General features: G+C 40.9%; 1 protein-coding gene across 1 annotated transcript in view; it reads left to right on the top strand.

Annotated features, from left to right (window-relative positions):
- The window catches only part of UMODL1 (uromodulin like 1), a 41,373-nt gene that overhangs the window by 23,959 nt on the left and 4,839 nt on the right, over positions 1-12,575 (top strand). Inside the window, exons 17-23 of the mRNA XM_044441739.1 lie at positions 789-1,073; positions 1,463-1,575; positions 3,096-3,309; positions 4,866-4,969; positions 8,106-8,309; positions 10,613-10,761; positions 11,785-12,021. Coding sequence (XP_044297674.1) covers positions 789-1,073; positions 1,463-1,575; positions 3,096-3,309; positions 4,866-4,969; positions 8,106-8,309; positions 10,613-10,761; positions 11,785-12,021 — 1,306 coding nt within the window. The remainder of the gene's footprint in view (positions 1-788; positions 1,074-1,462; positions 1,576-3,095; positions 3,310-4,865; positions 4,970-8,105; positions 8,310-10,612; positions 10,762-11,784; positions 12,022-12,575) is intronic.

The raw sequence follows: 12,575 nt of genomic DNA, 5'->3' as shown, positions 1-12,575 counted from the left end.
CAGGCATATCACCTTACTTGGGTCATACCAGGAAGAACACATGATGGATGGAAGGTAAAAGAGTGAAAAACACCTGCCTCTTTGCTCTGCCTTCATCATCATCTTCAAGGTGAGGTAAAGCAAAATAAAAAACGGTAAAAACAGCATGCAAGCTATATTTTTGGTGGTCTGCACCTGTAGCTCAATATTGCAAAAAGAAAGTAGATTAGTTGATATGCATGAACACGCCAAAGGAGAATGCACATTCAGTCCCAGTGAAATAGAGAACTGTTCTGCTGTCTTTATAATTATCAGGTGGAGAAAAATGGTAATGGTCCTCAGCTGATTAAAGATTGGAAGATTAGTCCAAGGATATTAAACTGATAACTATGAAACATAGCAGATAAAAACATGAAACTGCAGTGCCTCTATTCCACAATAACGGCAACGTTATCAGAGTTGGTGCAGGTTATATTGAGCCAGCCAAACTGCTGACAGCACAAGTAGTCTTCCCGCAGGTCCATTGTAAAGTCAGACAAAGAAATTTTCTTGAGTTCACTGTTATTCTTCTGCTTTGCTCATGCAAGTCCTTTCCTCCATCCTTGCATTATTCACATGCAGTTATTTATGAGACTTGAACCAGACTGACATACTCGAACCCACTTACTTTCAGACACTTTATCAGTACTTCTCACACTTCAACCAAGTGCTGGAAGAGCTTTTTTTTTTTTAATGAAACAATACAGTGTGGCAAATGGGATAGGCAATTCTTGTAAGAACAGGCTTTTTGTTTTTTCCTCTCTTCAAAGGTTTAACTGTAATCTCTTTTGTCTTAGTGACCTTTCCAGCTGAAAGAATAGTTTTTTCTAATGTAACCAGCACCAGCTTTCAAGTTGGTTGGACCGCAAATTTTACCCAGAATCCTGCTTTCCATTTTCTGCTGCTTGAAGGAAAACGGATTATACAAGAGATTAAAACTCAGAACAACAGCCTGACAATTTCCAGATTAGAGCCTGGGATTTTGTACACTGTTGAAATTAAGACAGAGGTTTGTGGGAATAAAAGTGAACTGGTGCAGCGTAAAGTAAAGACAGGTAAATAATAATTGAAAGCTCATTTTATGAATTTAGCACCCAAGATGTTCCCGTGAAAAAAAACTTCTTCCAAAGGACCATTAACTATGAGCAAACCTTTAGTTTAGTATTTAGAGTGTGAGCACTTTCCATACTTAGTGGCCATCCATGGGATGGAAATTATGAAAATAGTTATGTCATACATCACTTTCTTCTTGTGTACGAGTGCAAAACAGCAAACCATTGTCTTAAAATAATGTTGGTCCCTTTCCTTAAACTTCTTTATTCAGTTTTGCAAGTTGAAAGAGGACTGCCACTTATTAGCTTGACACTTTCTAGAGTCCAGGGACTACAATCTGATTTACCATACTTCTAAACAATCATATTTATATTTCTCCCCAATCTTGCAGCTGCCCAGAAATTTAATGGAACAGTCAGGATATCAAATATGAATTATTGTTCAGAGCTCAGCAACTCAAGTAGTGAAAAGTACCAAAATTTTTCACAGTTGTTTCTCATGGAGGTAAGATAATATGAGAGAAGTTGGTAAACACTACACAGTATAATAATGGGCATTGTTTTATTTACTGTTGGGTATACTTTTGAATCACTTTGATTGATGATCTGTGGATGAACAATGCTTTTCAGAAAGGGAGTTACAGTCACATCACAAGAACCTGAGACATAGATAAGACTGTGATAGCAGCTTTTCCTAATTTGTTTGTAAATGATGTGGAGTAAGGAATGAGCAGTGAGTGGTCTAAATGGCTAATGACTTGTAGATTGACTAAAAGAAACAGAGAGACAAACAGGCACTGCAAAGAACTCTAGAATGTCCTCTCCGAATTGGGGAAATGGGTATCAAAATGGCAAATGTGGTTCAGCTTAAACAAGTTTAATACTTGTTGGGACAGAAAAAGAAAAAAACCTCTTATATTCATATAGACACTGATGCAATCCAAACTAGCAATGACTGACCACATGCTAACAGCATACTGTCTTTATACAAACCCACATGGTGGCCACACTTGGGATACTGTGTACAGTTCTGGTCACTGCACCTCAAAAATGATTGTAGAACTAGAAAAGATGTAGAGAAGGGAAAGCAAAATGATCAAGAGTTTAAGAAAGATTACAACATGAGGGCTGCTTAGCTTAGGGGGAAAAGGTGGCTAATGGGAAATATGATGGAGCATATACAATTAAGAGTGGAATAAAAGAGGGAAAGACTTTTCTCCTTCTTTCATAATATCAGAACCCAGAGTCATCTAGTAAAATGATGGGGTGGCATAGAAATGAAATTAATAATAATAACTGAATGGTAGTGGAAGATTCAGGACCAACCCGCCCCACCCCCCATATGATGTCACACACTGCATTATTAAAATAGGAAATTTGCTTCCATGTGATGTCATTATGATCACCATCTTGGACAGCTTTAAAAAGGGATGAGACAGATTCATGGAGGATAATGCCTACTAGTCATGAAGACAATGTTTTACTTTTAGGATCAGAGGCAATATGTATTTGAATTAATCCACTGCTAGGAAATAACTGCCGGATGGAGCTTTTGCTTCCCATGAACATGTGGTGGGCCACTGTACAAACTGCATGTTGGCCTAGATGGACTTTGCTTTCATCCACCACGACTCTTCTTATGTTTGCAAGTGTGTTACAGGGATAGAAAATATCATTTATCAATAATACAACATGGAGCTGAACCTTGTTCTCACCTTCATAGCCATGTTTACTGAACGAGATGGTTGTGCCTACTCTCCATCCCCCTCTGGGCATCCCCTGACTTCCTCTACTTTCTCTATGTTCAGTTGAAGGTAAAAATAAGCCCTCGCTATGTACAGCTATGCATGAGTGTGGTCTGTATCTATGGCCACTATGTGACCAGGGTTCCTGATTGTAAGCACAGACATTATTCAGTGTTTGGTGTGTTTCTGTTTCTGTGAATCATCCCACCCAGAAAATGTATATTCCAATCATTCTCTGTACACATCTTCATACAATGCATACATTTTGCTTTGATCACAGGTCCGTACATCTCTCCCTGCTCACATTCTTGAGAAAATGAACACCCATATGATTAAAATGTCAATCATGAGCATTACTAATGGGAGTATAGTAGTAAGCTTCAGCCTCCTTATTCCAGCAAACATGGATGCAAGCAATGTTTCTCGGTGTTTTCTTGATGCCCTTCGACACAGTCGCCGTTTCAGGATTGATAACAGCAGTCTCTCCATACATGGTAAGTTGTACCATTTCTCAAACCCTGCATAATGGTAAGTGCTGGAGGTCAGATTCTAAAAGGCCATATGGAAATATTTTTACTGATCTCTCGCCTATTTATTGCCAAATGAAAGATGATATAGTTAATCATCCCTATATTTATTTTTTACTCCCAACTTAAAACAATGGGTTTTGATCTCAGATGCAGCAGTGTTTCTGGCATTATCAGGATTTTGTGGCCCTGAACAAAGTTAGGGGCTTGGGGGGGGGGGCAATTTAGGGAATGGTTGGGTAGGGAAGGCTCAAAACCCCTACTCACACATGGGGGATCCAACATGTTAAATCTGGAGTAAGAAAGAGAGCCAGTTGCATCCTACGTATTTATGGTAATATGTAGTTTGATCTTAGTCGGACTGCACCGTTAGCGTGGTTGCTGTTGAACTGTACCCATCCCGGGCTGGATGGCAGTACCTTGGAGGAGAAGCTTTAGAAAATCTGCATGCGTTGTATATGATTGGCACTATGTTGCACATATTCCTGAAGGATCTGGAACTAGTAAAGTTGGGCCTAGCAGCATTTGGAGAAAGTCTGAGAATTGTGTGAGGTCATGGTCAATATAGTCCAAAGTCCTTCTAGAGCTGTGCTTTTCAAACTGCATTCCACAGAACTCCACGGTTCCATGAGAATTATCCAGGGGTTTAACTACTGTGATTATAATGACATTCCTTTGTGTGTGTTGTTGTTTTGTTTTTGTTTTTTTAAGAGAGAAGTCAGTGACAAGGTAAGGTCTTCAGTCAGAACACATATACCAAGTAGTTTGGCTGGATTCAGACTGCAAGGAATGACAATCACAGGCATAATACAGGAATAAATGGATTCAGAACCAGAAATGTGCTTGCAACTGTCACCAATAATCCTATTTTTTATTTTCTTTGCAGCAAAAAACAAGTACATACAAATCATTGAAATGAAGTATTTGTTTGTGATCTTATACTAAAAATTAGTATGTGTTCAATACATTTAGTATTATTTGTAGCTTCCATGTAGCCTGAAGTGCCTGATGCTGCCTAACCTTGGAAGCTAAGTAGGGGCAGGCCTGGGCAGACGTGGGATGGGTAACTTGAGTGTATGATTATTGCTGTCAACTGCCTAGAGAGCTTTGGCTATGGGCAGTATAAAAATGTAATAATAATTTGGTTACTAAGTAATAAATGGGTTATTTAATGAATTTATAAATAGTTTCTTTTTACATTATATGGAATGTATTATTGCAGCATTCACTGTAACATTTTGTTCAAGTACAATGTGTTACATTAAGCATATTTATGAATTGGTTTCACACTGATTTTTCAGCTTGAGAAGGGTTCCCTGGGAATCTCAAGTTTGAAGATCACTGCTCTAGAGCAACCCACGAACTAAATTTGGGTAGCCAGGCATACAACTTTAACACAAGCCGGGAAACTTCTTAGTAACATGAAAGAACATTGCCTATAAAAATCAGCACTATAATCACCACTGCAGTTGAATAATGATCATATACTGATCTCTCTCCTTTTTAACACCCACTGCCCACAGATTATGATGAATGTGAGAGCGAAGAAACCGACTGTTCTTCCAATGCATATTGCAATAATAGATATGGATACTATGAATGCATCTGCAAAGAAGGATTTGTCAACGTAAATGCTGAAAGACCAGGAAGAAATTGTGAAGGCAAGGTTTCAATATTTATTTCATTTCATTCTAACTCTGAACTTACACTCATGGAACTATTAGGCCATTTTCATGACAGGTGGGATTCCAGTGCAGTCTACAGAGAACAAATAGCAGCTGTATTTATTAGCCTGACTAAGCTAGGTTAAATTTCCAGGAGATGGACAATAGAGTCTTGCCAGATCAGAAAAGGCATATTCACACTCTGTTGCTGCCCAGAGCCCAAGCTTTTGCTGTAGCTCTATTAAAATTCTGACGTTTTACTTTTTCAGCCACACTTTAATTTTGCTTTACCTCAGCCTCCAACACAACCTCATTCCTTTTCCTTTGGCAGGGCCTTCAGAGCTTTTTTTTTTATGCTGGCATGGCTGTCATCATTGAGAGCATCTAAAGAGGCCCAGATTTAGACACAACTTTGGGAAAGGGTTATGCTCAGCCCCCAGCCCAGTTAGGTTGAGACCTGGCCTCCACTAATGCTGGTTACTCATCCATATCCTAAACTTATAGGTGTCCAGAGCATGCACCAATCTGATCTGGTGCTTTAGTAGGTTGCATAGGTTAGACCTTGGTTTGGATGAATCTGTCAATTTTGGCTCACTGTTTTCCCATTCTTCAGTTCAGTTCATCTTGAACTGTGAGAATTTCCTCAGCCTTAGAATGCAATCTTGGAATTCAGTTAATTCCAAACTCCAAGATTTTTGAGAAAATTCTTACACAGTTTTGAGTGCATTTCTCTTAATGTGTGTATTTGTATGCATCCCCCCCCCACCCGCATGTGTACATTTGTCTACTATACCTGTTTTTGCCATATATTTTCTTGGGTTTGTGGATTGCTGTGCCATGTGAAGCTATAACTTGTTTGAGGGTTGTTGATGCACGTGGTGGCTTCTTGTGACATCTGAACCCAGCAAAGAAACTTCATAGTGAATTGCCAGGAATGCTAGTGGGCTGCCTGGATAGAGCGGGTAAAGCCCCTGCCACTCCTCAGAACCCTGCTAATACTGCCACCATCCTCCCTCACCCCGTCTCAGTGCGCTGTACCTTGTGCTCCTGACAAGAAGAAGGGGCATGACAGAATATCCCAGACAAGATCACAGTTCCTTTATTTTTGTATTGTCTGTGCATAACTGTATCACATGACTTTCTGCTGCTAGGAAATGTTTGCAACTATCCCCTCTTTGTTACTGCTTTGCATACATCCAGCTTTGCTCTCTCATGCATAAGTCTATGTGCCAGGTAGTAATGGAAAACAGTGATGAGGAGCAGCAAGTGTCAGGAATGAAAAGGGTGGTTGCTTTTGGCGCATGTTCTAAGGTCAGGCAGATTTGGACTTGTCAGATGAGTATGAGGGCCTTGGGAACAGGAGCCCCCGGCACTGAAAAGGGGGAAGTGGAAGGGCTTATCTCATGGCCACCTTCTCCAGATGTTCAGATGGACTCTGGGGGATCTGCAACTGATGAGAGGGGGCTTGGGACAGGAGCCTGGTACAACTCTTGGTCCCATGATGTGGTGTTTAGAGAGAAGGGCTAGCCAACTAGAGGGCGGCTGCAGAGAAGAAGTTTGCTTGCCTCCAAAATGGCTCTCCCAAAGGGAGAGGACCCAGGGTACTCAAATGGAGGGTTCTCAGAGGTAGCTGCCAGATGGTGTTCAATAGCCGCTCTCAGTTCATGTTCTCTGAACATTGACAGGATGGGGCAGCTGTATGCTTGGCTAATGGGGAACAGGTGGCCTTGCTTTCTTGAGTGCTCAGAATATTAATTCCAATGGTTGATCTGATTGGCAGGGGAGCAGTTTCCCTTGGGAGCTAGCAACCTGAGCAGGCCAATTGCTGAAAGCAAGCTAATGCAGAGGCTGAGGGAACAAGGGCTCCTGGGATGCATGCCAGGAACCAGTAAGAGGGCTGAGGGGAAATGAGGCAGGAAACAAGCCCAGGCAAGCCACAGAATGCCTGCTTGTCTCTTGGGTTAGCAAGTGTACAACTAACCCCAGGTGACCCAGCATTGTGACATGTCTGCAAGTGGCTGGGATCATTGATGTGTCTGATCCAGGATGCATTTCACTCACTCTCACTTGGCATTGCTTGGCTTCAGCGATGCCACTGCACAGTTAAATCAGACTATGTATTTTAGTCACTTTTAAAATTTAATTGCTACCCTGCCCTTCAGTCAATTTGTTCATAGATGATTTGCAACAAAATAAGTAACAATTATAAAGCAAAATAAGACTGGCAATAAATAGAGGACCAGCAATTAAATCAGTGAATTAACACAATTCAAACTCAGCATTTAAAGGATTTGGGCAGACAAAAAAGGCTTCACCTTGTGTGAAAATATTAGTGAAATAGGAGTCAAAGAAGGTGGTGAATAAATTCCTTGTGTGGGGAGAGATTTTCAGAAATGAGGTACCACCTCTCTGCACCCAGATTATTTTTGATAATGGAGAAATCCAGAAAAAACCTCACTTGCTGAGCTCAGCATGTGGACAGAGTGTTATGGGAGTGGCTGTTTCTGTAGCTTCAAGTCATTGTCCCATTAACCAAATAATCCCTGATTATCCATAATCAAGGAATAAGTTGCCAATGAAGAGGGAAAATTAGCACTGAAGCAGTAGCAGATAGGAAAAACAATGGCAGCAAACTTGTTTCAAAAAAGGCAAACTATTCTGAGCAACCTTTTCTTTTTCTAGAAAATATTTCTAAAAGCATGAGTTTTGACACAAAATTGAAATGGGAACATTTGGTATATTTCCTCTTAAAACACTATTTTTTCAATGGTGGCAATGTTGTGCTTGACTCTTAGTGACAAAAATGAATAGTAAAAATTGATCTGGAATTCCTTCTCCTTTCCTGTAGCCCTTCTTTCCAACCCTGATGCTGGAGGAACACAGACAAAAAACTGGAGCAGCACAGTTTTGCCTTTGACATATCCATATACGTCAAACCATACGTTAGCCCCTGCTAGAGAAAACTCTTCTGCCGCCATAGCCAGAAGTTGGGAGAATGCAACCATGAGCCCTACAGTTTATAATGTATCTACAGAACCCATAGTGAATAACCACAGTTCAACTCACACCTTACCCCTGTCATTCATAAACCCTTTCCAGGGAATGTTCTTTAAGAAGGCAGTTCAAGTGCTCTGTGAGTTTGAAAAAATAGTCATCACCATTCCGAAAGACTTTCTGCGGAAGGGCTCCATCCCAGAATCCTCCTTGTACCTGGGAAGTCCTGAATGCAACACAAAGACCAGCAATTCCAGTCATGTCATACTTCAGACTGGATGGCATGAGTGCGCAACCGAAGTACAAAGCGTAAGTCATTTTGAAAGAGAATGTTAAGTGTTACTTTATTGCAAATACCAAATTTTTCCATCTATAAGATGCCCCCATGTACAGAATGTCCCCCACTTTTCCTACCCATCTCCAGCAAACAAGCTGCTGCTGCGCACGCACACTGCTTCACTGCCCCCCCCCCATGGCATTTCGCCGGCCCCCTGCCCATGCTTGCTACTTTGCCACCCCCCCCGTGCTGCCCCCCCGCCCACGCCAGTCTCCCCCCCAGCATGCCTGTGGCCCCCCCGTGTATAAGACGCACCTTCATTTTTAAGTAAATGTTTTTAAGAAAAAGTAGCATCTTATACATGGAAAAATATGGTAATAAGAATAGCTGTAGATATAATAATATAGCATAATAAGTACAGATTAAGGTGTATTAAAACATTTCTTGCAACTTTAGACTTATATTTTCCCAAGTTGTAACTACTGGGGTGGGATCTTAGGGCAGAAAGAGATACCTAAAGATCAAAGTGGGATGAAACTTTATTTTTGACTACCCCTATGGAAAACTGTTCAGGTACTTTTTATTTTGTGAAATGCACTGCAAACTCTGACAAGTACAGATTTCTGACTAGAAATTGCATTTGGGTTTACATTTAGTTCTTGGAGGTATAAACTGGGTAATCTTGCATTAAAAGACAAGCTCAAGACGTTTTTGTTCAATGTGGATAAGTGCAAGGTCTTGCACTTGGGGCATAGGAATAGGTGTCATAAGTACAGGTTAGGTGACAAGTGGCTGGAGAGCAGCACTTGTGAAAGGGACCTCGGGGTACTGGTTGACTGCAGGCTGAACATGAGTCAGCAGTGTGATGCGGTGGTCAAGAGGGCGAACGCCACCCTTGGTTGCATAGCCAGAAGTGTGGCTTCTAGATCGAGAAAGGTATGACTACCACTCTATACGACTCTGGTGCGCCCGCAGCTGGAGTATTGTGTTCAGTTTTTGGCCCCTCGTTACAGGAAGGATATAGCCAGGTTAGAGTCAGTGCAGCATAGGGCCACAAGGTTGGTGCTGGTTTGCAGGGGAAGCCATATGAGGAGAGACTGAGGGAACTGGGCCTTTTCAGCCAGGAGAAGAGGAGACTCAAAGGAGATCTGTTGGCGACATACAGGTATGTGAGAGGGTGTCGCACAGAGGTGGGTAAAGACCTGTTCTCCCTTGCAGAGGAGGGCAGGACGTGCTCCAATGGAGTGAAGCACAGAAAACCAAGGTTCAATTTGGATGCCAGGAAGTACTTCCTGACAGTTAGGACCCCGAGGGTATGGAATGGGCTTCCACAAGAGGTGGTTGAGGCCCCATTGGTAAGGTGTTCAAGGAGAGGCTAGACAAGCACATGTTGGGCATGTCGTGAGTGGAGCTGGCTGGAGTCAGGGGTCAGACTAGATGCCCAGGAGGCCCCCTCTGACTCTCTCTGTTTCTATGTTTCTCCCTGAGAATTTTGTTTGTCAGCTTTCACTAAAGCTACAGTCCTATGCATGCACACTCCAGTCTATGTTTCATTGAACACAGTGGAAGATTCCACTATAAGAGTGTAATGGGAGCATTGTTAGATCGCATCATAACAATCATGTCTATTGACTAAAATATGCTAGGAAAGCTATACATGATGTGTGTGTATGTGTGCGCGCACATGCATGCGCAGCTGTATACTAAGAAAGTTCTATATGAAATTCCCTAATACCAGTGTCAAGCTGTAATACGGGTGCACTAGCCCAAAGTTGAAGTATTATGTCAATTGTACTCCAAAATACAATATAATAATATTGTGACAATATTTGAAAGCTCCTTCGAGCTCTTCACTCCCTTCCCTTAGCAGTGAAGGGTCAGGAATGTGGACGGGGAAGTCTGAACATCTTTTCTAATTGCTGAGACTTCCTTTCACTTGATGTGTCAAGTGCTTTTTTGTCCTCATTTTAGCTGGCCATTTAATAGATCAGTTGTGTATAGTGCACAAAAATATTAACGTGATTAGCCCAAATCGAAAGTAGTTTGATTTGAGAATTAAGGGAAAGCGCAATCAATTGCTTCTCTCCCACAACCGTTTCATTCTTTTAGCCTTTCCTCAAATGAAAGATTTTCCATGCTTCTGATCATTCTGTTTGGTCTCTAGCAGGAATGCATCAATCCCCTTGAAGGGAACTTTTCTGCACCTACATATTTAAATTAATCTCCACTTAAGTCAGTGAGACTGATTTACAAGTAGACAGGTATAGGATTATGCTTTTAGTTGTCATTTAAACATAAGGAAAAGCTAAGCTATTTTTTCCTATCTATTTTTCAGAATACAACACACACTATAGTAAAAACAATTCTCCGGAATGATATGCCTTATGTGGACCCGGGGATCATTCACTTCTTAAAGATTGCCAGTCCAATTGATTGTGTGTTTGAGAATGAACTCTTGACTTCCTCTGGATACATTACAGAAGGGTAATTATATATTTGAACCAACTATTATGATGTATGTTACTTTGATTATATATTAAAACAAGGGCAGGTAAGTCACTTGCTGGTTTTGCATGGCCTTGCTGTGGTAGTAGTAAACTACCTGGTGATGTTCCATGCAAAAAGGTATGTGTACTCTGGGTTCCTTGTTTCCTTGTTTGCAAGGAAAACCACCATTCTTTAGCTCGCTGCCATTGCAAATGCAGTGGCAGCAGCCATTTTGTCCCCTAGTGGGTCCCCCGGCCCCTGGTCGTTGCCCAGTCCTGCACTGGAAGTACAAGTCCCAAACCAGACTTCTGAGGATACTTCAGCAAAAGGGAGAAGGGCGCTGAGAACCGATTCTTGGTTTGCATGTTACACAGAAGCATAAGTAGATAATGCACAAGCTTATCATCAGATGTGAAAAGAGCTACAGCTTACATTTAATGTGTGCCCCTTTTAAGTACTTGGAAGCTGCAACTGTGAAAAGACTGCACTGTGCTTTCCAATACTTTAAAAGAGCTGTGTAACTTACTTTACTTATACTTTCACACAGCTCACATTTGATGACTGTGGCTTGCATTTAGTGCTTGGATATCTTGTATAACATGCCCTGAGAAACTGCCCTGTGGAACCGTTTAAAATCAGAATAGAATCTGAAGGAGCAAGTGGAAGTAAGGAAGAAATGGTATGTAAAATATAGAAAAGAGGTTTTAAAAAGTAGAGGAGTAGGATTCTTTAACAATGTAAAGATAAACAATTTCTTCCAATAGCCAAGATCCTTTTTCCTTTGAGGATAATCTCATGCGTTACATTAATACTTAGGTAACTTCCTTCAGTGTTTTCTAATCTAGACATTGCAAAGCAAGCGTGGCGGTTTTGTTGCCTTTCCTTAGCACCTTTGTTTTGCGCTGGTGAGAAATTATGTTGAATTTATGCATGCTAGGAACCGAGGGACACAGCTTGTTAGAATAAACAAACAAGCACAATCCTCTCCATGCATGATAATGACAACCGGTTCTCTTGCAGGTTTTATACCATGTCTGAGGATTTACATGGATCAGGACACTTCTTAACAAAAATGAAGTTGTTCATTGGAAGGACTCCAATTCACCAGAATTTCACAATTTCTGCTAGTGATGACATAAGGATTGAAGTGGGAATTCATACAAGAGATAAAAAGCTCAAAGTGTTTGTCAGTGAATGTTGGGCAACACCAACTAATAATTCAAAGGATCCCCTATCATTTCCTTTTATACTTGGCAGGTAAAGTAGACACAACAGATTTAAGGTGACCCAGAAACAGCATACCATGCAATGCTGCCAACAAATTCAAATACAGTATTGAAGAATATGATTGTCCGGTCTGCCAACTTTGCAGCTTTGTATTTATCTTTGCATTTATTCTCCTGAATTTGCAAGCTGAGAAGCATGTATGTGTGGACATCCACACAGTAGAAGGGCCCTCTAAAATATATCTAAAATGTAGTTCCACTTAGATATATTGTTAACACTTCTACCCTTGTTTGTATATGGTTACATTTTATCTTTAATGGTAATCTTTCATCTTACTAGTTGGTATTACACAAGCCCATATCGCTTTGCTTCAGCCTGCTATTGATCTGCCTTAAGCTGTTCTTGTAAAGATTACTGAGATAATTAATGTTTATTATTCTTTGGACTTAGGAGTTGCCCTATAGCTGAAGCACTCAGGATTAGATACATAATAAAAATAAATATAGTAAAGCCAGTGCTAATGATCATGTAATGATAATGCTCGTTGTTTAACATTCAGGAGTAAAACTCAGAAAAATATGAAG

The sequence above is a fragment of the Varanus komodoensis genome, unplaced genomic scaffold (genome assembly GCF_004798865.1).
Source record: "Varanus komodoensis strain SLA01 unplaced genomic scaffold, ASM479886v1 scaffold4, whole genome shotgun sequence".
Taxonomy (NCBI): domain Eukaryota; kingdom Metazoa; phylum Chordata; class Lepidosauria; order Squamata; family Varanidae; genus Varanus; species Varanus komodoensis.
The sequence above is the reverse complement of the archived record's forward strand: the minus strand, read 5'-3'. Positions and strand labels throughout refer to the sequence as shown.